Here is a 21,975-nt window from a genome sequence, read left to right on the forward strand (position 1 = left end):
ACTACTAGTATTTTGATAAAGAGTTTTCCTACAATTTGTATTTTATTTATTTATAATTCTGCTTTTATGGTCTGACCATTTTAGTTTAATTTTTTATTACAAAAAAAGAAATTAGTTTAATTTTATTTCACAATTTTTGTTCTTTCCATAATTTAGTTTGCCGAGTTTCCATAGTTTATTAGAGCATCTTTGTTGTATACATGAAAAAGAGTATTTTAACAATATTTAAAAATTAAAAATTATAAAATATAAATAGTTTAATATTTGATGTTATGAAACTTAAGAAACTTTTATCAAAAAAACTGTCTTGGTAGAGACATTTAAAACATAGCATCTTTAAAACATAGTATCTCTAAATTAAAAACACCTAAACATTAACTTAAATTTTTGTATAAATTATAATTAATTTGTAGAAAGACAATTTTATATAACAAAGAATAGAGATGAAAACTTTGATGTGGGCGATGAAATACATGATCGCTAAAATAGAACATTGATGTTTTTTTTGGTCATAAACTGCTTCAATTTGGCGAACATAATATCTACACTAATTGAGTGAACAGGTTTTGTATATTATCGGTCCTTTATGCTATTTGTATTTTTGGTCTATCAGAAAAAAAAAAGAAAAGATAAATGGTAAAATAGTTTTAACATTCCTATAAAATACATCATTATCACAAGCACTATAGACATAATAATTTTATTTAGATCATATAATTTTCTTAATATCATTTTAACATGTTTTATTAACCAATATAAAACCCATATTTCTTATAACAAAAATTAACTTAGGACTATGATGGTTTTTATGTATAACTTGTTAGAAATTTTTCAAAAAGAAAGAAAAATGTATGGACTTTCCTCACATACCACACAAATGGTCAAGCTCTTAAATAATTGATAAGAAGATTACACATTACACACTCTCCTCCACTAGCTCCTATATAAACACAAAGGAGAAAGACCAAATCTTTCACCAAACATGAATTTGGTCTTCGCTATTATACTCTTTAGTTTCTTCCTCACGTAACATTAATAGTTTTGGTATATACCAAAATCTATGGACTATGATCTTAACACCAACCCATTCGATCTTCATTTCTCCGGTAAACTTCCGGTAAGTTTTAATTTTGAATTCAATCGGAGTTTTAATTTCTCCGGTATGCTTACTTTTTTTTTGTTGATATTAGAAAAGGGAACCCTCGGATTCAGGTTCTGAAGATGTGATGAGAAAATGGTTTGTGAAAGATGAGGTTAGTTTCTTTTCATCGAACACTTGGTGTGCATCTCAAAACATTAGGATTAATACGATTAGGTTGATCAAGTTATATGATTTAGACGTTGCATAGTTATATCAGTGGATGTTTAATGTTGGGAAAAATCAAATCTTTGATCTTTTTAGGGATTTAGTTTGGTAAATGCTGATTTTTGTTTTATGGTTTGTGAAATTTTGAACTGAAGACATGTATGTTACAAGAGGAGTTAACCCGGGTTAATTCGGAGAACAAGAAGCTGACTGAAACGCTAGCTAGAGTCTCTGAGAAGTATTCTGAGTTACAGAATCTTTTTAAGGAGTTGCAGAGTCGTGAAAATGTTAACTTTTGTAACGAAAGGAAACGAAAACAAGACAGAGATGAGTTTGTAAGCTCCCCAATTGGAATCAGTTGCGGCGGAACAGTTGAGAAATCAACTGTTTCAACCGCTTACTTCCATGCTGAGAAGTCTGACACAAGCTTGGTAAGTGTTTTCTTGAGTATCATACTCTCTACAACAAGTATTGTTCTATTGTTTGTGGCTATAGACGTTCGTTTTAAAGACGATTTGGTACTGTTTTTCATAATTCGTAGTCTTGATCTTGTTAATTTCTTTTGAGTGAATCGATTGATTAATGAATGTTTTGTGGATATACTTACTTGTAGACTGTGAAAGATGGATATCAATGGAGGAAATACGGGCAAAAGATTACGCGAGATAATCCATCTCCTCGAGCTTACTTCAGATGTTCGTTTTCACCGTCTTGTCTGGTCAAAAAGAAGGTAAATTTACATGCTCTGTTTGAAACTTTTCTTTGGTATTTTCTCTAGTTTGTGGTCCTCAGTGGTATGTGTGCTTGTTCAGGTGCAACGAAGTGCAGAAGATCCATCTTTCGTGGTTGCTACTTACGAAGGGACACATAACCATCCAGGACCAAATGCAAGTGTGTCTAGGACAGTGAAGCTTGATCTAGTTCAAGGAGGGCTTGAACCAGTTGAGGAAAAGAAAGGGAGAGGAACGATTCAAGACGTCCTGGTGCAACAAATGGCCTCTTCTTTGACTAAAGATCCTAAGTTCACTGCAGCTCTTGCGGCTGCTATATCAGGGAGATTTATAGAGCAATCAAGAACATGAAAGTTCTGTAGAATATATATTTTGTATGTTCTGTTTTATTGCTCATTCGGGTTTTGGGGTGATATTTATTAGGTTAGGAGATAAAAAAAGTATTCAGTGTGTATATTTACATCAAATCAAAGTATCCAAAATGATACACTGATTTTTCAAACGGTATAGAATCAAGGACAAGGACTTGTGATTACCTGAGTGTTCTGAGAGTGTCGGTTGAGATGTTACTAAGCAGTAATGTGTTTTATATACTTGTGGAAGTTATCAGAAGTCAAATGTGGAGATTGTAAACTTTCTTGGCTCTTAATTCAACTCAACTTGCGCGCCAGTTCAATCGAAGTTAGGTATGGTGATGGACGATCTGCTCAACTCTTTTATATACCTTTCTTGTACCGCTCTTTTTACAGTTTTGTACTGTTTCGTAACAAACTTACTGCTCTAGTTTATAGCTTCTTTATTACAGTTTTGAGTACGTTACCAATCAAGACGACGCCATTTCCCAATTGTAACCTATTAAATCGGTTCGAAACAGCTTGTAACCTCAAGATTCAATACTCAATACGTAACACCCTGATTGACATTTTTCTAGTGGGCCACATGTTCACCACCAGTCCATGGGCCCACCTTTCTTAATAGACCTCACGTCCTCTCACTAGACCCATGAGCCTACTAATACCCGACGGCCGATTAGCTACGTCCGAGAGACTTAAAGACTTGTTTACTGATCCTACAAATCACCACATGATCTTTCCTTGTGTTTTTGCCTCAATAGTATATGTTGTGACTCACAAATTGAGTTTTTTTTCTAGCAAATCGAATTGTCATCAAGTTATTTAGAGTGTGTTAGATAGAGTCACATAGAGTAAGGATTGAAACCTGAACTCCTCGTTCAGTTGACATATCAATTATATGGTTTACATAACCGGTTAAACATAACCAAACCAAAATCACCGGTACAGAAAAATTTGAACCGAGCCAACTAGGGTACGTCTTCATCAGAGGTTAGTTTCAGTTGATGAACCAAAGGTGCGTTGTTGAGAAATTGGATTCGTGTTTTTGAGAAATTTCACAAATTTGTTTACGCATTACTAATTCGTCTCTGAATTTGAGAGTTTAGGATTCGCCATGGACATCGATGTCGGACCAGTTGATCCATCTGTTCTCTACGAACAAGATCTCCATGTTTCTTCTGCTGTCTGGGAAGGACAGGTTTTTTTTTCTCATTCCCTTATCTTCTTCCTCGAAATTTCAAATTTTGAATTTAGGGTTCATCTAAAGTTCCCATCTTTACTTTAGGAACGAGGTCTTCTTCGTTGTCAAGAACACACTTCATTACTTCATCAATGGAAACTCACTGATGAACAAATCAAGCTCGTGGACAAAGCTGGTTTCGGATTCTTCCGCAAGATTGGTCCAATGAGTCTAAACAATTCACTAATCTCTGCACTTGTTGAGCGTTGGAGAAGAGAAACAAACACTTTTCACCTTCCTTTAGGAGAAATGACTATAACATTAGATGAAGTTGCTTTAGTTCTTGGACTTGAGATTGATGGAGATCCAATTGTTGGTTCTAAAGTTGGTGATGAGGTTGCTATGGATATGTGTGGTAGGCTTTTAGGGAAGTTACCATCTGCTGCGAACAAAGAAGTTAATTGTTCGAGGGTTAAGCTTAATTGGCTTAAAAGAACTTTCTCTGAGTGCCCTGAAGATGCTTCTTTTGATGTTGTTAAATGTCATACTCGAGCTTATTTGTTGTATCTTATTGGTAGTACTATCTTTGCTACCACTGATGGTGATAAAGTCTCTGTTAAGTATTTGCCTTTGTTTGAGGATTTTGATCAAGCTGGTAGATATGCTTGGGGAGCTGCTGCATTGGCTTGTCTTTACAGAGCGCTTGGTAACGCGTCGCTTAAGTCTCAGAGCAACATTTGCGGCTGCTTGACATTGCTACAGGTTGGCTGCTATGTGTTAGTTTTGTTGTTTTGGTCATGTAAGAATCCAATATCTTTAGGAAAAGTAACATATAATTGTCTCATGTTTATAGTGTTGGAGTTATTTTCATCTGAATATCGGTAGACCAGAGAAATCCGAAGCGAGTTTTCCGCTTGCCCTTCTGTGGAAAGGTAAAGGCAGCAGATCCAAAACCGACTTATCTGAGTACCGCAGAGAACTGGATGATCTAGATCCAAGCAAGGTAAACCCTTCAGCCTTCACTTCATCTTTAAGAATTTGTTTATTTATCTTCATGTTAATCGTTGGTTGTGAAAATGCAGATCACTTGGTGCCCATATGAAAGATTTGAGAACTTGATCCCACCACATATTAAAGCCAAGCTGATCCTAGGGAGATCCAAAACGACTCTTGTATGCTTCGAGAAAATAGAGCTACATTTCCCAGATAGGTGTCTGAGGCAGTTTGGGAAACGCCAGCCAATACCTCAGAAAGTGAAACGCCGTGACAGAAAGAACAGGCGACTCGATGACTTGGATACATCAATGAGTCTAGCATGTGAGGAATGGGCTGAACGTGGGGATCACATCATGGACTGTCCTGGAGGTGGCAATGAAGTAGATGATGGAGCGTACATGGAATGGTATGCTCGGATCAGTATCACCAAACTCTATCGAGAAGCATTTCTCGAGTCCCAAGTCATGAATATGGTAAAGAAAAGGATGAATCTTTATCATGTGGTTAAACGTTTTATAACTAAAACCTGCAAATCGATTTACATTGGTTGTGTTTGTGTAGATTGCTTGTATGAGGGAATTTGAGGAAGCTGCTTCAGGGATTTCGCTAGAGAGAATGTCTCCGGTCGAGAGGGAAGTGATGGAGAGTGTGAAGGATACATTCTCTAATAACTTGACGTTTGGAGGATGGCAAGAAGTGGCTGTTAATAGTGGTTATGGGAAGCGCAGGCGTCGGAATGAACAAACTCCGACGAGTGGTAATAATGATGTTTCATCTCTTCTGATTCAGAAGGACACATGAATCTTTTTTTTGTATTAGTTTTGTTTTTCATCTATGAAATGTTGTTGCAGTGTTTATGTATATATTGTATTGGATATTTGGTTAGATAGACAACAAACATAACTTCAATTAAGCAACACTGTTTAACTCTGATACACAACACAAAATGTGATTTTTTGGCCAAAGGAACTTTGATGAAAGTAATAAAGTAATAAGAATTTTAAAAAAACTCAAAGTAGAAACTTTTATTGGAAGTGGGTTGAATGATAGAAATGATTCAACAGAGAAATAAAAAATTCATAAATGCATCTCTATTTTTAAGTAACAATTTCAATTCAATTTTTTTTTTACCTTATCATCAATATCACTTAGCCTCATACTCCTAACTATTTGATGCTACTGATGGAGTATCCTCAACTCCATCATCAAAATTTTCTTCAATGTCGCATATAATTTGAACATATAAATGAACAAAGCATTGAAAGTTAATTGAACAAAATATGGACTATTTTTTTACCTTCTAACTCAGAAAATCTAGCCTTGGATCATCCATTTTTTTTTTTTACAAATTCGACTATGTATTGTTACAATCAGGTTGTATGCTCCTCTCAAGCTTCAAAACATCATGTATCAAAAAGACACTAAATAGAAAAATTTGATGATTATGATATCAAAGATAAATGGAGAAAAATACTTACATGATTCAGATCATTCTCTAGTGGTGATTCATTAAGAAGATCAAATGGAGTTTGTGTTGTTGACAAGGAGGAAGAAGTCCAAGCTTTATCCATGTGTTCTTTATAAAGATCATTCAAATTTTGCACAATAATTTCAGAATTTTCTTTAGAAGTACTTGGATCCATTTTATCAAAAGCAGATTTAATTATTAAATGATTTGCACCTTGAACCTATGATCTAAGATAAATTCCATAGCTAGAATGATATTATACTAATTTCAATACTTATCATACTTCAACTACATTTTCCTAGCCATCTCTTCCACTATAGATTCACCACAATATGAATAGAGCTTCAAAAGACTCAATTTTGCAAACACTTGCAAAAAATATAAGTTACTTGTAGGGTATTTGACATATGAAATAAGTAGTGATGGTATTAAATGACTTATGGAAATCGCAGAATTTGCTGTCCGCAATCGACTCCTGTTTAGAAAGCAGTAAGTTGTATATTATATTGGATGGTTTTCTTATGAGAAAAAAAGAAGTTTAAAGTGATTAGTAAATTAGAGATTTTGAACATCGATCATTCCGCCAACTTACTGACTAAACCTAATATATTTACTAACATTATACATATTGTTCTAAAACTTAATACCAAACACATTTTAATGACTAAAATTAATATTTTTGATTAATATAAGGATATCTTTTTATTAAAATATTAAAAAATACATAAACTTACGAACTATTATTTAAATATGTTTTAATGTTATATTTTAAGTATTTTAAAAATACATAAACTTACTGACTAAAATAATATTTTTGATTTTTTCAAATATTTTAATTTACCAATATTGTACTGAAATTGAAATATATTGATGGAGGATACTAACAAAAAATAATAATTCCATATGCGTGAAGCGGTTCTAAATTTATATAATACAACATAAGTATATATATTAATTATGGAGATAAACAAAACCTACAAATAAAAGAAACAATTAATTAAACAAAAAACACACTTAATATAAATTCATGATAACCTTTGTTTTCATAGGTTCGTGTGAGTTATCAAACCTAATCAAATATTTGTTGACAACAAGTAACAAAAAAGTGTTATGGTTGATAAAAGAACCACGACCCAAGACTATCTTTATAGTTGCATAAATCAACCCATAGGTTCATTTAAACTCATAAGTTATAGATTCCATATATTTTAGAGTTTTAGAAACTTTAGTCGCTCTTAATAACCGCGGAAAACCAAATTTATGGTACTAACATTAATTAATCCTACGTACTAATTAATTCACTATATGAAACAATGAATCTATAGGTTACAAAATTATTCCAAGAACACTTAATTACATGCGGGAAGTTAATTAGTATAATAAATGAGATAGTCAGCTTTTAAGTCAAGGAACTCGTTAAGCCAATCTTGATGTTTTCTTGCTATGTGCCGCCTGTTTAAAAACAAATATTTTATATAAAATTATATTTTAAATCTTAAAAATGACAAATTTATACTAATTGTTTATTTTAAAATTAGCAAAATCCATAATACCACTAAAAATATATATTTAGTTTATTTTTATATAAAACTGATTTATTATTTTATCAACCTATATACTATTTTTTTAATAACTAAATGGTACTGAACCAAAACTCAAATATATCTTCAACTCGAAACTATAATCAAATGTTTTTTTTTCTTTTATAATCAAATGTTATTCAAAGTTCAAACTAACTATCTCTAAATAACTTGGTCCTCTAAACTATTTTTTTTTCGTCTCTTAACTATTTTTAATCATCCTTCATGGCAAAATACCAAATAAACACACGAATCAAATAGTACGTACAAATCCTATTGTTGTATATTACATTATTACTACTTTACTAGTGTTGTGTCTTTTCCAGTTCAAGATCATATAACACGTGTCTTACTGAGAGACCCACACACACACACAAAATAAACCGTCCGATCCAAACCATCACATCAGCAGCACAAGATTTTTATTTCCAATTCTTATGACGTGGAACAACTGTTTGGTCACAAATCTTACATAAAGATGACGATAATGTTATCACTGTAACCAAACACACATGATTAAGCACCGAGTCAACGAACGAACCATAGTTTCACGGGCTTCTTCTATATAGAAACGTCTTCTCTCTCTTACCTTGAGCTTCGGACATAGTCATCATCATCTTCTTCTTCCTCGTAATACCCGAAAAATCAAAACTTTTTAGGATATGGCTTCTGGGGAGAGCGAGTACAGGTGTTTCGTCGGAGGCTTAGCTTGGGCTACCAATGAAGAGTCACTGGAGAGAAGTTTCAGCCAATTCGGAGATGTCCTCGACTGCAAGGTCCGTTTAAAAGACGACCCGGATCCGAAATTAAACGACCCGAATCCGTGTGACTCTGTTTCTTGACTCTTATCTATCTCAATTCTTGTTACTACTACTAGCTATGTTACTTTCTCTGTTACTTAACCTCATAATCTGGTACGTTTCATCATCGAAAAGGATCGTTCTGTTTTTTGTGATTTAAAAATCTCAACTTTATCTGTTTTTTTTTATGTTTTGGGATCAGATCATCATTGATCGTGAGACAGGGAGGTCAAAAGGGTTTGGATTTGTGACTTTTAAAGATGAGGAATCGTTGAGGTCTGCGATTGAGAGGATGAATGGTCAAGAGCTTGATGGTCGTAGCATCACTGTTAATGAAGCTCAGGCTCGTGGTTCTGGTGGTCGTGGTGGTAACGGTGGTGGTTATAACCGTGGAGGAGGTGGTGGTTATGGAGGATCTGGTGGTGGTAGTTATGGAGGTGGTGGTGGTGGTGGTTATGGAGGAGGTGGTTATGGAGGTAGACGTGATCAACAAGGTGGTTATAACCGTGGCGGTGGAGGTGGAGGATACGGTGGTGGTGGTGGTTATGGAGGTGATCGTCGTGATGGTGGTTATGGTGGAGGAGGTTATGGTGGTGATGGAGGAGGTTACGGTGGTCAGGGACGATCTGATGGAGGAAGCTGGAGAAATTAAGCTTTGTTGTGTCTTTGACTCTTTGTTGTTTACTTTTGGTTATGGATTTGGTTTATGTTTTTATTTGGTTCTCATGTTTAAGTTTGGAAAAAAAAAAAACAAAATAAAAGTGTGATGGTTTGGTTCTTATCACATTCAAAGAATTAGATTGAGTATTGAATCAATTCAGATTGATGAAGCAAGTTTGGTACAAATCTCAATCAGGGAGATGTATAGACTATAGGTGAAGTAAGAAGCTAACTCTAATTCATAGGATACCAAAGATTGTAGATTTGTTCATAATCCAGCTTAATTACATGCATATAGGAACTTTGGTGATGGGTCGTTCTTACTAATTCTTAAAGGACCCTAATTCCTGACCATTCTCACCTTCTCTAACTTTGGATGTCGAGTCCGCCTTCTCCGATACCGGGTAGGATCACATCGGGGGATCCTTATACTCGTTGACGGATCTAGAAACAGATGATCGATGAATAGATAACAAAGAAATGCAAAGTTAACTTTATTGATAGTTGTAACGTTAGCTCGAATACAACATGTTCTCTCGATGGGGACCTTTATGGTTGTTTATATGAAATTTGTCTCGCCGTTCCGTTCCCTTCGATTGTGCAATCATCATTTCGTTTGGCTATCTACATCGAATTACACACTTTTCCCACTTAAAATTTGGACATTTTAATCAATGTTAGACGATCGATATCATTCTAGTCAATATTGAGTTTGACACAAATTTGATAGTTTATGTACTTTATTTGAAAACATATTTAGCCATATTGAAATCAACATTGTATCAAAATTAAGGTGTAAAACAGCCCAATACATGTTGAAAATTGTTTACTGTGATCTCTACTGCTTCAAATCCCTTAATGGCTAGAATCATGTATTTATTTTCGTTGAGTAGAGGTCGAACTATTAGAATGTCACTGAACTTTAATCCACGCAGAAACTATTTAATAAGCGAAACATCTATTAGGAAGCACTAATATAAGTTTACTTTTAAGGTTTATTGCAAGGGTAACCTTAAATGAAACGACAATTAAAATTTAAACATATCTTTTCATATATCAGAACTTGAGTTAGGAAGCAAGCATTTAGGGTATAGTATCTGTGGAATCAAGAATTCGCACAATGAATTTGTTATGAAGATGTGAACAAATTCACTTGATTATCTCTCTTTGAAGTCAAACAATCGATTGAGAAGAAAAATTAGATTGCTTGAAGAGCAAACTAGGTGATGTAGTGAATTTTACCAATTAATATCCTAACCCACTAGTGATCATATCATTATAGCACTTAGAGTCGAACCACAAAGAATAAAGTTTGCACATTACAAGAATTAAACTAAGCTAAAACAATGCAGATATTTAATTTCAACTAACAACCTAAGTGAAATGAAAACAAAGAAGCTAAATGCAAGAGAAATAGAATAACTAAAGATAATTGACCAACTTAAACAAGTGTCTAAACTAAGCAATTATCCATAAACATAAAGCAAAGACAAAATGAATGAGAAACATGCAATTTATAAAAGTCAACGAAAAGTCAACACAAAAGTCAAAAACGAAAATGCAAGAATATAAAAGTCTATGGGTCTCTTTAGCTTGGTAGATTGCTACTAGGAAGCTCATCAATTAGGTTTTGGTTCCCATATATGTAATTAAGACTTTAATCTAATGGTTTAAGTCCCTAATTATAAACTAATTCACTTTCATGACACTAGTTCATTCATTAATTATTCTTAATCATGCTAAGATTTCTCAAATGCAATAAAGAAATTAGTGATCATTAAATTCATGCTTAAACACCATACAAAACACTCTAGACATCAACTTCCAATAGCTATAATGTATTTTGCTCTTTAAGATTGAAATTGGCATTTCATCAAACAGCTTGTGTGCGTGAAATGTCTAAGCTAAGGATTTTAATTTTCCAATCAAATCCTAGCCACAAATCTATTCCTAATGATAGATACCTTAATTACTAACTTTGAGAACCAATTTCTAACCATCAAAACTTTCTAATCTACCATTAGCCTAAAGACCCATAAATTAGGTTTACTCATACATGATTATGGAATAAATCATGGTGAGAATTGCAAAACAAAATGAAGTTTAATCATCCAAATCACCAAAGGATTCAATTACAAGTGTATAGATCCAATTTCAACTTAGAACAACCAAACTTGGTAAACAAAAATGTAAAAAGTGCTACATAAGAGATCTTGGTCCGAGTTGGGTCAACCCGGTTGGGTCGGGTCTGGATCGGATCCGGTTTGGTTACTACATTTCTCATTTTCAAATCTTCATAACTTCCTAACCGTAACTCCAAATCCACTTCCGTTTTGACCCAAGTTTCTTGTTTTCGATGTTCTTCACTCTAGTCCAGGTGGTTTCTCAAATTCTTGAGCTTTTCTTTGCACATCTTCTTGTGATCCAAGACTTCCATTTGCCTCTTAAGATCCATATGTCCCTTTTTGTACCCAAATCAACATCAAATGCAATGCATATGCAATTTTAGGACTCTAAATGCAAAATACCTTAAACTACATGATAAATGCATATTTACAAGCAATAATAGCGAATTAAGACCTAAAAGTTATTAAGAAAAAGAGGTTCAAACCACCAAAATATCATGAAATCACTAGGGTTCTTGTATTAATGTTCCAATAGGGGACAACCCCCTATTTATATGAAAAGATTTAGATTACAAGATATGTTCAATCCCCTTAAATTTAGGGATTGATATTCCTTTTCCTTCTAGGAAACCTATCACCTCAGAAGTCGGTTTGGCGACCTAATGGGATTTTACCCACAGCCCGTTCTTAAAGGGCTTTACTCGAGATACCCCGATTTAATTGTATTTTAAGATTACTTGGTTTGTCCTTGGTTTAGGTTGGTATGTTGTTGGTGCTAATTCTTGTACCAACAGTATCCCAATTAGAAAGCAACAAGTACATTCCTTTATGTTGTTTCGATAAAATTTCCTAGTGAGTAAAATCTTACATGGTGTTTTGGTAAGTGCAACAACCTTAAGAAAACTCATCATCTCATTCCTCGGATCAGGATCAGTTATTTAGTCGAGGATAACAAGTGATCAGTGAATGTTTAAGAGAATGTCCTAACAAAAATATAAAGCTTATGTACCATTGTTATCAAGGACTATATCTAAGACTTGCTTGACGCCTAATAAGTTAATACTCTAAGTTAAAATTCATTGATTTAAAGCCTTTAATTGTCGAGATCGAGTATTAGCCTTGGGAGAGTAGAAGTAAAGCAACATAATGTCATTGACCTACAACTAAACAAGCTCTTTTTCTAAAAGTTAAACATCCGTTTTGGAAGCAGAAAGAGATGGTTACTATTAAGTTTCCTTGAAAGGTAGCCTTAATTAAAAAGAAACTGAAAAACTAACTATATCTTTTCAAATACCATAAGAACTTGAGTTAGAAAGCACATTTCAAGGTTTTACACAACCAAATTATTGCATAGAGAGTTGAATATTTCCATATAATGGGACTTCATAAAACTTTATGAATTTTCATCATATAGAGATACTCAATTTTTCTATGCAAGCTTCAATATCTAAAAAACATTTCCTCATGATCAGGTTCATATATGGTTACCTGTAAAAGCAACAAATAGTAAAATTCTATTTGTGCTTCCAAAATGGATGGTTAACTAATTGAGAAAAGGAGTTTGTTAAATTGAAGGGCAATGATGTCATGTTTCTTAATTTATACTCAACTTAGGCTGATACTCGATTTCAACAGTTAGAAGTTTTAAATCAATGGAGTTAGAACCAAAGTATTATCTTCTTAAATGCCATGCAATCTCAGATATAGTCTCTGATAACAGTGGTACAGAAGCTTATTATTTTTGTAGGGATATTCTCTTAAATATTTGTTCGCTTGTTATCTTCAATAGAAGAACTGAACCAATGAATGAGACGATAAGTTTCCTTAAGTTTGTTGCGCGTATCAAGACGCCGCATAAGGTTTTACTCACTAGGACATTATATCAAAAAAAAAAACATAAGGGAAGTTTTTGACATAAGAGTACAATGTCTACATCTCTTGCAATGAGGATGAGATGGATGAAGAAGTTGATATCACATATGGCGTATCAACAATTCTTTATGGATTTTTTTTTGAAGTGATACGGTTTATACATATAAGAGGAGTGTTGAGGTGATTTCAAAGAGGTTATACAAGCCTCTTTGCTCGGGCCAATTTTTTTTTTTTTTGGACAAACTTTGATTGCAATAAAACGTGAGAAAGAGTTACACTCCACGAGGGGAGGGAGAAAGTACTGCACAAAGGGCAGCTTTAGCAACAGAATCAGCTACAATATTATCCGAACGAGGGATAAAGTTGAAAGAAACTGAGTCAAAAGAATCACTTAATGAAGTGATGTCCTGGAGGATAGCTTTGAGCTCCTTAGAGCTTGCTTGCTTGTTGATTGCAGAGATGAGGATTTTGGAGTCCGAGTAAAATTCGATTTTGCCTACTGCACCCGTCTGTTGTAGTGGCTTAAGGCAATTCAGGGAACTTCTCATAGCAAGGGCTTCTGCGACGAGGGCCGAAGTGACAAAAGGTCGGGTCGTTGAAAAACGACGTGGAGTGTGTCCCGTTGGATCATACAGGACCCATCCCTGTCCACAGGTCTGCGACTGTGGGCACCAAGCTGCGTCGACAAAGCAGCGGAAAGCTTGAGGGTCAGAAGTCTGGGGAGGTGGGCGAATGATGCTGGGCGATGGAAGCTTTGTGGATATAATCTGGGCATCTTGCCATTCTTTTGCTTCTCGGATAGACTTTACCACGATGTCCTGGCTGGGGAAGAGGCGATCCTCAAAGATGAGGCAGTTTCGCGCTTTCCAGAGGTTCCAAAAGATCCAAGGAGAAAGGGGTGTCAAGGATAAGCCTGTGGGCGGTAGAGGAGTGGCCTTGAGCGTGGTTGAGAGGAGACTGCGAAAAGTAACAGCTGTGTCCTCTGTCATAGCAAGAACCAGGGGGGTGGCTTCCCAAACTGACTTGGCAAAGGGGCAGCTCTGAAAAAGATGAAGCTCTGTCTCTCTTTCCCCACATCGCCTGCAGTTTACATTAGCCATGAGTCCTCTAGTGGCCAGATTATTGCCTAGGGAGAGGGCTCCACTTGCTGCTTTCCACAAGAAGTTATGAATCTTGGGGCCTACTTTCACATTCCAAATGTTTTTATACCAATCAAAGGTATTAGGGGGCTGAAGTGAAGCAGGGGAGAGGTTTCTGGCCAAGTTGTAACCAGATTTGGTAGTGTAGCAGCCCGAGTTATCATAGAGCCAGATTAGCGAGTCTTGGCAACGGAGAAGACTAGTGTTAAATAAATAATATTTCTTGATGCAAAATTAGATTTGGCATCCATCAAAGTAAGTATTCAATTATCAATCTTGCGGAAGCAACAAGGTTTGTAATACTCGACGTTATCACTAACCTAGTATGACTCAACAAAACTTAAAACAACAAAATAAATTTTATTCCTATAAACTACACATATGAAGACATAACCACAAGTAGGAAGTAAATATTTGCTTGTATACTTAATAGGAAGACATATCTCATTAATGAAAGATTTCAACTATGAAAGCATATACAATATCTTGGTTTCATGAAAATATATGTTAGATTTGATTAATACTCTATGATTTTATTAAGGACTATGTTGTTGGTGTATCCTAATTTTAAGTAGAAATTTGAAATTTACACTAACTTTTTTTTTTATATTTGAAATTTTGTATTGCAAAAAATTGACTAATTTACCCTTAATAATAATTAAAATTTAGAATACAAAATAATAATTAAATTAACATATTTTACGAATATTATTAAAAATTAAATTATTAGTAGTAATTAATTTGATTAACACTCTCTATGATTTTATTAATAGTCGTTAAAATCCCAAACCACTAACATTCCCTTAATATGTTATCAGCTTCAGTTATATCGAAAAGGTGCATATAGCAATATATTTACAAAACCAAACAAATCATGAATTTGATATCTATTTAAAAAAATTAAATCACATATACTAAAATTTTAAGAAATGAATATACACACATATATATATATATATATAATAAACGATATATGAATTTTTAATTATCAAATTAACTTTATTATTAAATTTAATTAACTGGGAAGACTATAATTGTTTTATGAAAATTGTACTATTTTCTGAGATATTTAATTTTGGCCAAAAATCCAGATTTTAAAGATACATGTACACCGAAGCCATTCTGGATACGAATCCAAAAAGCATTATTTAGATGGTGTGAAGTGAATCATGTAAATCATAAAAAAAATAATGGTAATAAGTAGAATTAGAAGAATACCATTTTATTATGTATGTAAAATTCAAAACCTCAATTTTTGATAGAAGGAAAAAACTACTTTGCCAAATATACAGTAGTACACTACTTAAAAAGACACAAATTGATGAGAGAAAAAAACATGAACATATAAAAAGTTGAAGTTGATTGATAACGGCTTGTATGAATTTTCTGGTGAGTATTTTGGATCTACTGTTTAGTGATGTTTGAATTAATTTTAAGTTATCACCTTAATCAATTTATCTAATTGAAATATTATAATAACTGTTTATACACTAACCAAAATAATTAAAATTAGAGATACTAAGCTACCTGTTTTTTTCTAAATGATAGATTTATAAGCAATTATTTCAATCTAAAGTTGCATATATTGTAAGAACAAGGTCTCTTTTTTGGTTGAATCTAATTTTACATTCATTCAAAAAAAAATAATTCAAATTACGACTTAAAAGTCAGAATTAAAACTAACCTTTAGTGTATGAAATTGATGTTACCCATCATATCCAGCCTTTTCTTGATCCAGCCTTTTCTTTGTGCTTTGGTAGTGAATTACCTACACAAAAGAGAAGATATATGATCGTAATCATCAGACGATTTACAATGAAAGAGCCGGGTTTGTTTCCGGTTAATTTCTGATGATAGAGCCGACTTTGTTTCCGGTAAAATCAAAATTTGGAAATTACCTCTTTACCAATGTTGATTCAATGTTTTTCTCAAGAGCGGTTTGGTTACATATTTTTCTCTCTGGACTAATACGCCATCTCAAAAGAAAAAAAAATCTGGAGCATTGGACAACCCAAAATGCACAGATGAGAGAACTCCTCAATGCGGGTTTTGACGGAAAGAAAGAAGACTTGTTTTTGTTGTTATTTATGTCGTATAGGATATGTTTATATAGAGAAAAATAAATGTCTAAATTATAAAATAAGACCGATTTTTATCAAAATTGAGTAAATACACCAATTTGGATACTAAGTTTGCATTTTTGGCTTAGTTTATTCATTTCTTTGTCTTGTTTAAAATTTAAGGCTAAAGTTAATTAAAAATTACGGTTTTAGGGTTTAATTTTAGACTATTCAGAAAACATGAATACTATGAACTATTTTAACTTTAGTAGAAATCTAAACTTAGCTATTTAGTTACTTAAAAACCCAATAAAGAGAACTTTGTTACCTGTACATTTTAATGCTAAATCATTAATTTCTTAAGATTTTTTGTACATTTATTTTAATTACATATACAGTACATATGTTTATGCCAGGTAATTACAACATGCATTGGCTGATTTCAAAAATATATAGTTGTAAATAAATTGTCTGTTTGTTATATGCGTTACATTTTCTAACTTCCAAGTCAACATGCATTTCATGTTTTAGGAAAAAAGAGACGTTACATTAAAATGTAAAAAATCATAGTTGTAAACAAATGTCTATATGTGTGATATGCGTTACATTTTGTCATTCACTCCTTTTTTACTAACTTCCAAGTCAACATAGCCAACACACAAATGTCTATATGTGTGATATGCATTAGCCATAGAGAGGCGTTACACTAAAATGTAATCATCATGCTAACTTAACCATGCATTGGCTGATTAAAGAAAAAGATAAAAATGTAATTAGCGTTACATGTTGTCTTTATATAATATCTCCACATGTGATAAGCATTACATTTTTGTCTTCATATATTGTTTATGCCACATAACTTTACCATGCATTGGCCAATTTAATTAGGGAAAAGATAAAATTGTAAGTAACTGTGTAATTGTGTTAAGCGTTACATTTTGTCTTCACTTCTTTTCTTCTAAATTCCAAGTCAACAACATACACATAATCATTTAAGAAGTCTTCATTAAACTCGAAATTATAAAATAAGCAAGAACTTCAATAAATTTGTAAATGATTTTTGTTTTCATGTGTATCTTAATTGGAAAAAGAATTTACTATCTTCCTTCAAGCTTTTACTTTTTTTTTACTGAAAAATATTTAAAAAGAAAGGAAAAAATAAAGGAATTTTTAGCCATAGAAAAGTGAAAATTGGTTTTCATTATTTTTATAAATAAGTTAGTCTTTAAGCGGATATGACAGTACTAACGGTATTTAGAATACTATTAACGGTATTTCAAATGTTCGCGCGTAAAAAGTAGTGTAAAAGTTTATAAAACATTTTACCTTGAATATATTTTATTTCATATTTTTTTTGTCTTTTTGGTAAAACATTTATTAGTTTTTTCATCTTAATTATCCTTATTTATGATATAAATAAGTGAGTTGGGGGTAGGAAATTCTATTTAGATAAATCTTCTTTGATAAAAAAAAAAAAAGAAAAAAGAAACTGAGAAGCTTTGAGTTCTGAACCTCTATTTCATTTCAATGGATTCAAAGAGGAAATTATCAGAAGAGAAAGGTATGAATATTTGTTTCTATGCCTACACAAAAAAGCTATTATTATGCTGCAAAGTAACTTGAAGTTTAACAATGTCTAAAAGCTGATTTTTCCAGTAGTTATACTTGTGTCTTAATTATATTTATGAGTACTTTTCTTTTACAATTTTTTTTTTCATTTCTTTATTTTAATTCCAGATAGTCTTTCAAAATAACCATAAATCATATGGATTTTAATTTCTGAACAGAAAAGTAGAAAATATAACAGATGAATCTACAATCATTCATAAGATAAGAAAGCAGTTTTACAAGCTAGAATTTTCTTTTCTAATTTTCTGTTGGTTTATTCATATTTCTTATAAATCAAATCTGAATTAAGTTTATACCTTTTTATATTTTCAGACATATATCAAAACATTGATGGCAAAAGGAAAAAATTGGTGACACTAGAGAATCAAGAAGCTGGTGGAACTAGTAACCATGGATTAGTGGATGTACCAATCATGTATCTGACTTCTGAAAAAGACACAATAGGAAGCTCATTTACACATCTCATGATTGGTGGTAGTAGCAGTGGTGGTAACACTGGTCAAGGAGACACCAATATCTTTTTAGATGTAAGTGTACATTTCACCATATATATGATAAATCATCTACTATGTAATCTAATCTTTGTTATGTGTAGGGAAATGAACTGGTCGAAACTGAAATCTTCGACCTGAATGAAACTGTGTGGCCAAAAGATAAACCAGTTTCAGACACATTTGAGGTTTACCATTTGTCAATGACAAGTTGTTTAGTTAAGCAAAAACGTTTTGTCATTTGATAAGTTGAGATTTTGATACTAATGAGTTTTTTTTTTTTTTTTTTTTTTTTTTTTTTTGTGTAGACAAGTGGAGAAATACCAAAAAATTGTGAGCATTCTTGGATATGGAAGCAAGGTTCTGGTCATGTTTGTTGGATATGTGGTATCATTGACGAGGTCAGTAACCATTTTTAATTAAGTCATAAAGCTGATATATACCTTTTATATGGTTACCAATACAATACTTGAGTTTCAATCTAGTTTTCCCGGATCAAACCGGGTTCAATTTTATATATATATATAAATTCAAAAACAAATATATAACTTATACATAGCTAATATATATTTATTTATGTGTATTTAACATAAAATTCAAAAATAACTTGTAATCTAACACATCAAAACAAATATCAATTTAATAAATCTAAGCAAATCCTAAATAACAAGACACATGGTTAAAAATATATTCCTCTATTTTAACTTAGAAAATAATTAATGAGTATTCTTTAATTTTTTAGTATAAAATGTTTTACAGTTTATATTAAAAGGTTATGATTTTTTTAATTACAAGTTTTATAGGAGAAAATATATTTCATTATATATAAAAAAAATTGTGGTACAGAATTTCAAAATATGTTTTCTTGGTTTTTTCCGGTTTCAAATGGTTTTCTTAACCGAGTTGAAAAGCATGGTTGCCGATTCAATTAGCGGTTTCAACTTGGTTATCAATTTTTAAAACATTTGCTTGATTATCCCATCAACTATTTTTTCAATCCAAATTTTTATATGATCAGGATCATCCGTTGCCACCCGGATTCGGATCGAATAACTGCAAAGATATCAGTCTGAGAGTTCCTAAAGATGGCTTTTTAGGAAGTGGCATTTTCCCTCATCCTTCGCATAGAAGTAGTATGAGTTCTCATCACATTGAGATACTTAACTTCCTATGCAAGAATTTGGGAGTCGAAGACTCCAACGGATGCATTGTAGCTCAAGCTCCAATATCCGAAAAGACGTTCTTGATGATCAATTTCGTATATGGTTACCTTAAAAAGTATCCAAATAGTAAACCTCTCTTTGTCCTTCCAAAAGGGATGGTTAACTTTTGGAAACAAGAGCTTGTTGAATTAAAGGTCGATGGTGTTTTGTTTCTTGATTTCTACTCGGCCAATGCTACTACCCGGTCTCAACAGTCAGAAGTGTTACAACAATGGGTTTTGAACCGTGGGATACTCTTCTTAGGCGCTAAGCAATTCGCCAGCATAGTTGATGACAACAGTAGTACAGAAGCTGCATTGTTTTGTAAAGATACTCTCATAAAGACTCCTTCACTGGTTATCTTTGATAAAGGAACCGATCCGAGGAACGAGATGATGAGGTTTCTGAAGTCTATTGCGCGTATCAAGACTCCTAACAAGATTTTACTCATTGGGACATTATATCAAAACAAGATGAAGGAGGTTTTTAATGTTCTTGATGTTGCATTCCCTGAGTTTCTAAAGCACAACCAAGCTGAGGGGAAAATCAGAAGATACTTAAACGTTGATGCTGCCACTGATGGACTTTCATTGGATTTGAAGATGCCCTTGTTTGATGAACTGGAAGATGCTTTACTTCATCAAGATACTGATCACGGTGACAAGATTTGTTACTTAACTGAATTGAGAATGTTGACAAACAAGGTTATCTACAATCATCAAGGAGAGTTTCGTCTTGAAGTTCCGGGAATGATGGATTTTACGGTGGTCTTAAAGCCGACATCAAGCCAAAAGTTGGCATGGGATATTGAAAGAAACATCAAAAGGAAGGGGTTCAAAACACACTCTATCTTGACTGGAATCACGCTTCACCCGGTTCTATCTACTTTCTCGGACCGGGTAAGGGGTCTTCCCGCTCCAAATGTGGATCAGATAGATGATATTATCAAAGACATTGACGGAACTGAGGGAGTAAAAACAAAGTTCTTCTTGGGTTTGGTGAAGTTATGTGATCATACAAATGAGAAGATTCTTGTAGTAAGCCAATATGTCATCCCATTGATATTCCTCCAAACACTTGTGGCCAAGATTAAAGGTTGGAAAGATGGCAAAGAAACTTTCATGATTAAAGGTGATACCAGCAACTCTGATCGAGAAGTCTCAATTAATCAATTCAACAACTCGCACGAGGCGAGAATCTTCTTTGCATCAATCAAAGCATGTAATGAGCAGATCAATCTCACCGGTGCAACAAGGATTTTAATGCTTGACATTATCGCTAACCCTTGTATGGCTAGACAAGCCATAGAGATGGCTTATCATCCAGGACAGCAAAACAAAGTTTACTCATATAGGCTAGTGGCTGCTGATACATCAGAAGAAGATGAAGATATAATGGCGGCTCGAAAGGAGATCATTTCTGGAATATGGTTTGATGGGAAGACATATCCTGTCGATGGACAGTTTTGTATTCCGAACATTGATGGAAACTACAGTGATGACTACTTTCTTGGAGCTTCTTATATGAAGGAAGACATCAAAACCATATACAAAAGGTTTGCTTTTTTAAAAATTAATTATGTTTTTAAAAATGTTTAGATGGTTTTTAACTAAAATATCATGTTGTGTTGCTAAACTGTTTTCAGGTAAAATAAGAGCTTCATGGTTAAAGTGAAGCCAGTCAAGAATGGCTCTCTTTTATGTTTATGTAATTTTATTTTGTTTCGGAAATAGACAAAGTGTTGTATAATTGGTTTTTCTTTTATCAATCTTTTTTTGTATTATATATGAATGACTTAATTAATCGTTTTGGATTGTTGATTTTTATATGAGAAGTCATATATAATTAATTGGCTGGAAGAAAATAAGAACAATATTTGTATTTTGATATGTGAAATTCGATTATAACAATTTTTTATTTTGTTCAAAAACAGAATATACTTAGAAAAATACACAAGAACAATATTGTTTTATGTTTTTGCCTTTATCCCTACAAAAAAAGAAAAACATCTGATTTTAAGATATGTTCATAGTGGTAATTTTACCTTTTTAATTAAAATTACCGGTTTAATTAAAATTACCGGATTTAGCAGCCAATAAAATTAGGTTAGGGTTTCTATAAGCATTAAAAAAAAACGAACATTAACTTTTAAGCCTAGCGCCACTTCTCAGCTATGGTTTGTAGTCCGATACATGTTTCTGTGACTATCTTCAGTTTCTTTTCTATGAATACATTACAAGTTTTAGGTATAGGCCCGTACGTACATGATCCTCTTAGGTCGCTGAGTTTTACAATCTTTTCTTAACGTAGGCTAATACAATTGGGTATACGGAGATGGTTTGTAAAGGACTTCTCGAAGGTAGCTCGTGTTTCGAAAGAACA

General features: G+C 33.1%; 5 protein-coding genes and 1 long non-coding RNA gene across 11 annotated transcripts; 4 read left to right on the top strand and 2 right to left on the bottom strand.

The window, feature by feature from the left end:
- The first annotated feature begins 934 nt into the window (after positions 1–934).
- LOC17889950 (probable WRKY transcription factor 60) lies at positions 935–2,670 on the top strand. Of its 2 annotated transcripts, none has more exons than XM_006294763.2 (5): positions 935–1,117; positions 1,191–1,253; positions 1,462–1,737; positions 1,920–2,036; positions 2,119–2,670. In XM_006294763.2, exons 1-5 carry the CDS (start codon positions 1,061–1,063, stop codon positions 2,386–2,388), a joined length of 783 nt encoding a protein of 260 aa, XP_006294825.1. In that variant the 5' UTR covers positions 935–1,060; the 3' UTR covers positions 2,389–2,670. The 2 variants fall into 2 exon arrangements, with proteins under 2 accessions (XP_006294825.1, XP_023639891.1); XM_023784123.1 differs by having other exon boundaries at positions 937–1,117; positions 1,196–1,253.
- A 716-nt stretch (positions 2,671–3,386) lies between these two features.
- Positions 3,387–5,497, top strand: LOC17887805 (protein MAIN-LIKE 1). The gene is made up of 5 exons (XM_006293993.2): positions 3,387–3,588; positions 3,676–4,332; positions 4,424–4,573; positions 4,653–5,039; positions 5,128–5,497. Exons 1-5 carry the CDS (start codon positions 3,505–3,507, stop codon positions 5,365–5,367), a joined length of 1,518 nt encoding a protein of 505 aa, XP_006294055.1. The 5' UTR covers positions 3,387–3,504; the 3' UTR covers positions 5,368–5,497.
- Positions 5,498–8,187: 2,690 nt separating this feature from the next.
- Positions 8,188–9,209, top strand: LOC111830898 (glycine-rich RNA-binding protein-like). The gene is made up of 2 exons (XM_023783590.1): positions 8,188–8,390; positions 8,617–9,209. Exons 1-2 carry the CDS (start codon positions 8,277–8,279, stop codon positions 9,064–9,066), a joined length of 564 nt encoding a protein of 187 aa, XP_023639358.1. The 5' UTR covers positions 8,188–8,276; the 3' UTR covers positions 9,067–9,209.
- On the bottom strand, positions 9,117–9,659 carry LOC111830899. Its single transcript, XR_002834183.1, has 2 exons — positions 9,622–9,659; positions 9,117–9,518 (listed from the first exon to the last, which is right to left on the bottom strand). It is a non-coding gene; the product is annotated as an uncharacterized LOC111830899 (long non-coding RNA).
- A 1,497-nt stretch (positions 9,660–11,156) lies between these two features.
- LOC111830897 lies at positions 11,157–16,285 on the bottom strand. 5 transcript variants are annotated; one of them, XR_002834182.1, is made up of 3 exons: positions 16,110–16,285; positions 15,896–15,979; positions 11,157–11,535 (listed from the first exon to the last, which is right to left on the bottom strand). XR_002834182.1 is itself a non-coding variant. In XM_023783589.1 (3 exons), the coding sequence occupies exon 3, from the start codon at positions 14,059–14,061 to the stop codon at positions 13,345–13,347; it is 717 nt and encodes a 238-aa protein (XP_023639357.1). In that variant the 5' UTR covers positions 14,062–14,152; positions 15,896–15,979; positions 16,110–16,285; the 3' UTR covers positions 13,083–13,344. The 5 variants fall into 5 exon arrangements, 4 of the variants coding, with proteins under 4 accessions (XP_023639357.1, XP_023639356.1, XP_023639354.1 ...); XM_023783589.1 differs by lacking the exon at positions 11,157–11,535 and adding an exon at positions 13,083–14,152; XM_023783588.1 differs by lacking the exon at positions 11,157–11,535 and adding an exon at positions 13,083–14,326.
- Positions 16,286–17,735: 1,450 nt separating this feature from the next.
- LOC17888554 (protein CHROMATIN REMODELING 35) lies at positions 17,736–21,419 on the top strand. The gene is made up of 6 exons (XM_023783585.1): positions 17,736–17,832; positions 18,213–18,427; positions 18,496–18,579; positions 18,700–18,792; positions 19,410–21,148; positions 21,239–21,419. The coding sequence occupies exons 1-6, from the start codon at positions 17,799–17,801 to the stop codon at positions 21,240–21,242; spliced, it is 2,169 nt and encodes a 722-aa protein (XP_023639353.1). The 5' UTR covers positions 17,736–17,798; the 3' UTR covers positions 21,243–21,419.
- Positions 21,420–21,975: the final 556 nt, after the last annotated feature.

The sequence above is a fragment of the Capsella rubella genome, unplaced genomic scaffold (assembly GCF_000375325.1).
Source record: "Capsella rubella cultivar Monte Gargano unplaced genomic scaffold, Caprub1_0 scaffold_4, whole genome shotgun sequence".
Taxonomy (NCBI): domain Eukaryota; kingdom Viridiplantae; phylum Streptophyta; class Magnoliopsida; order Brassicales; family Brassicaceae; genus Capsella; species Capsella rubella.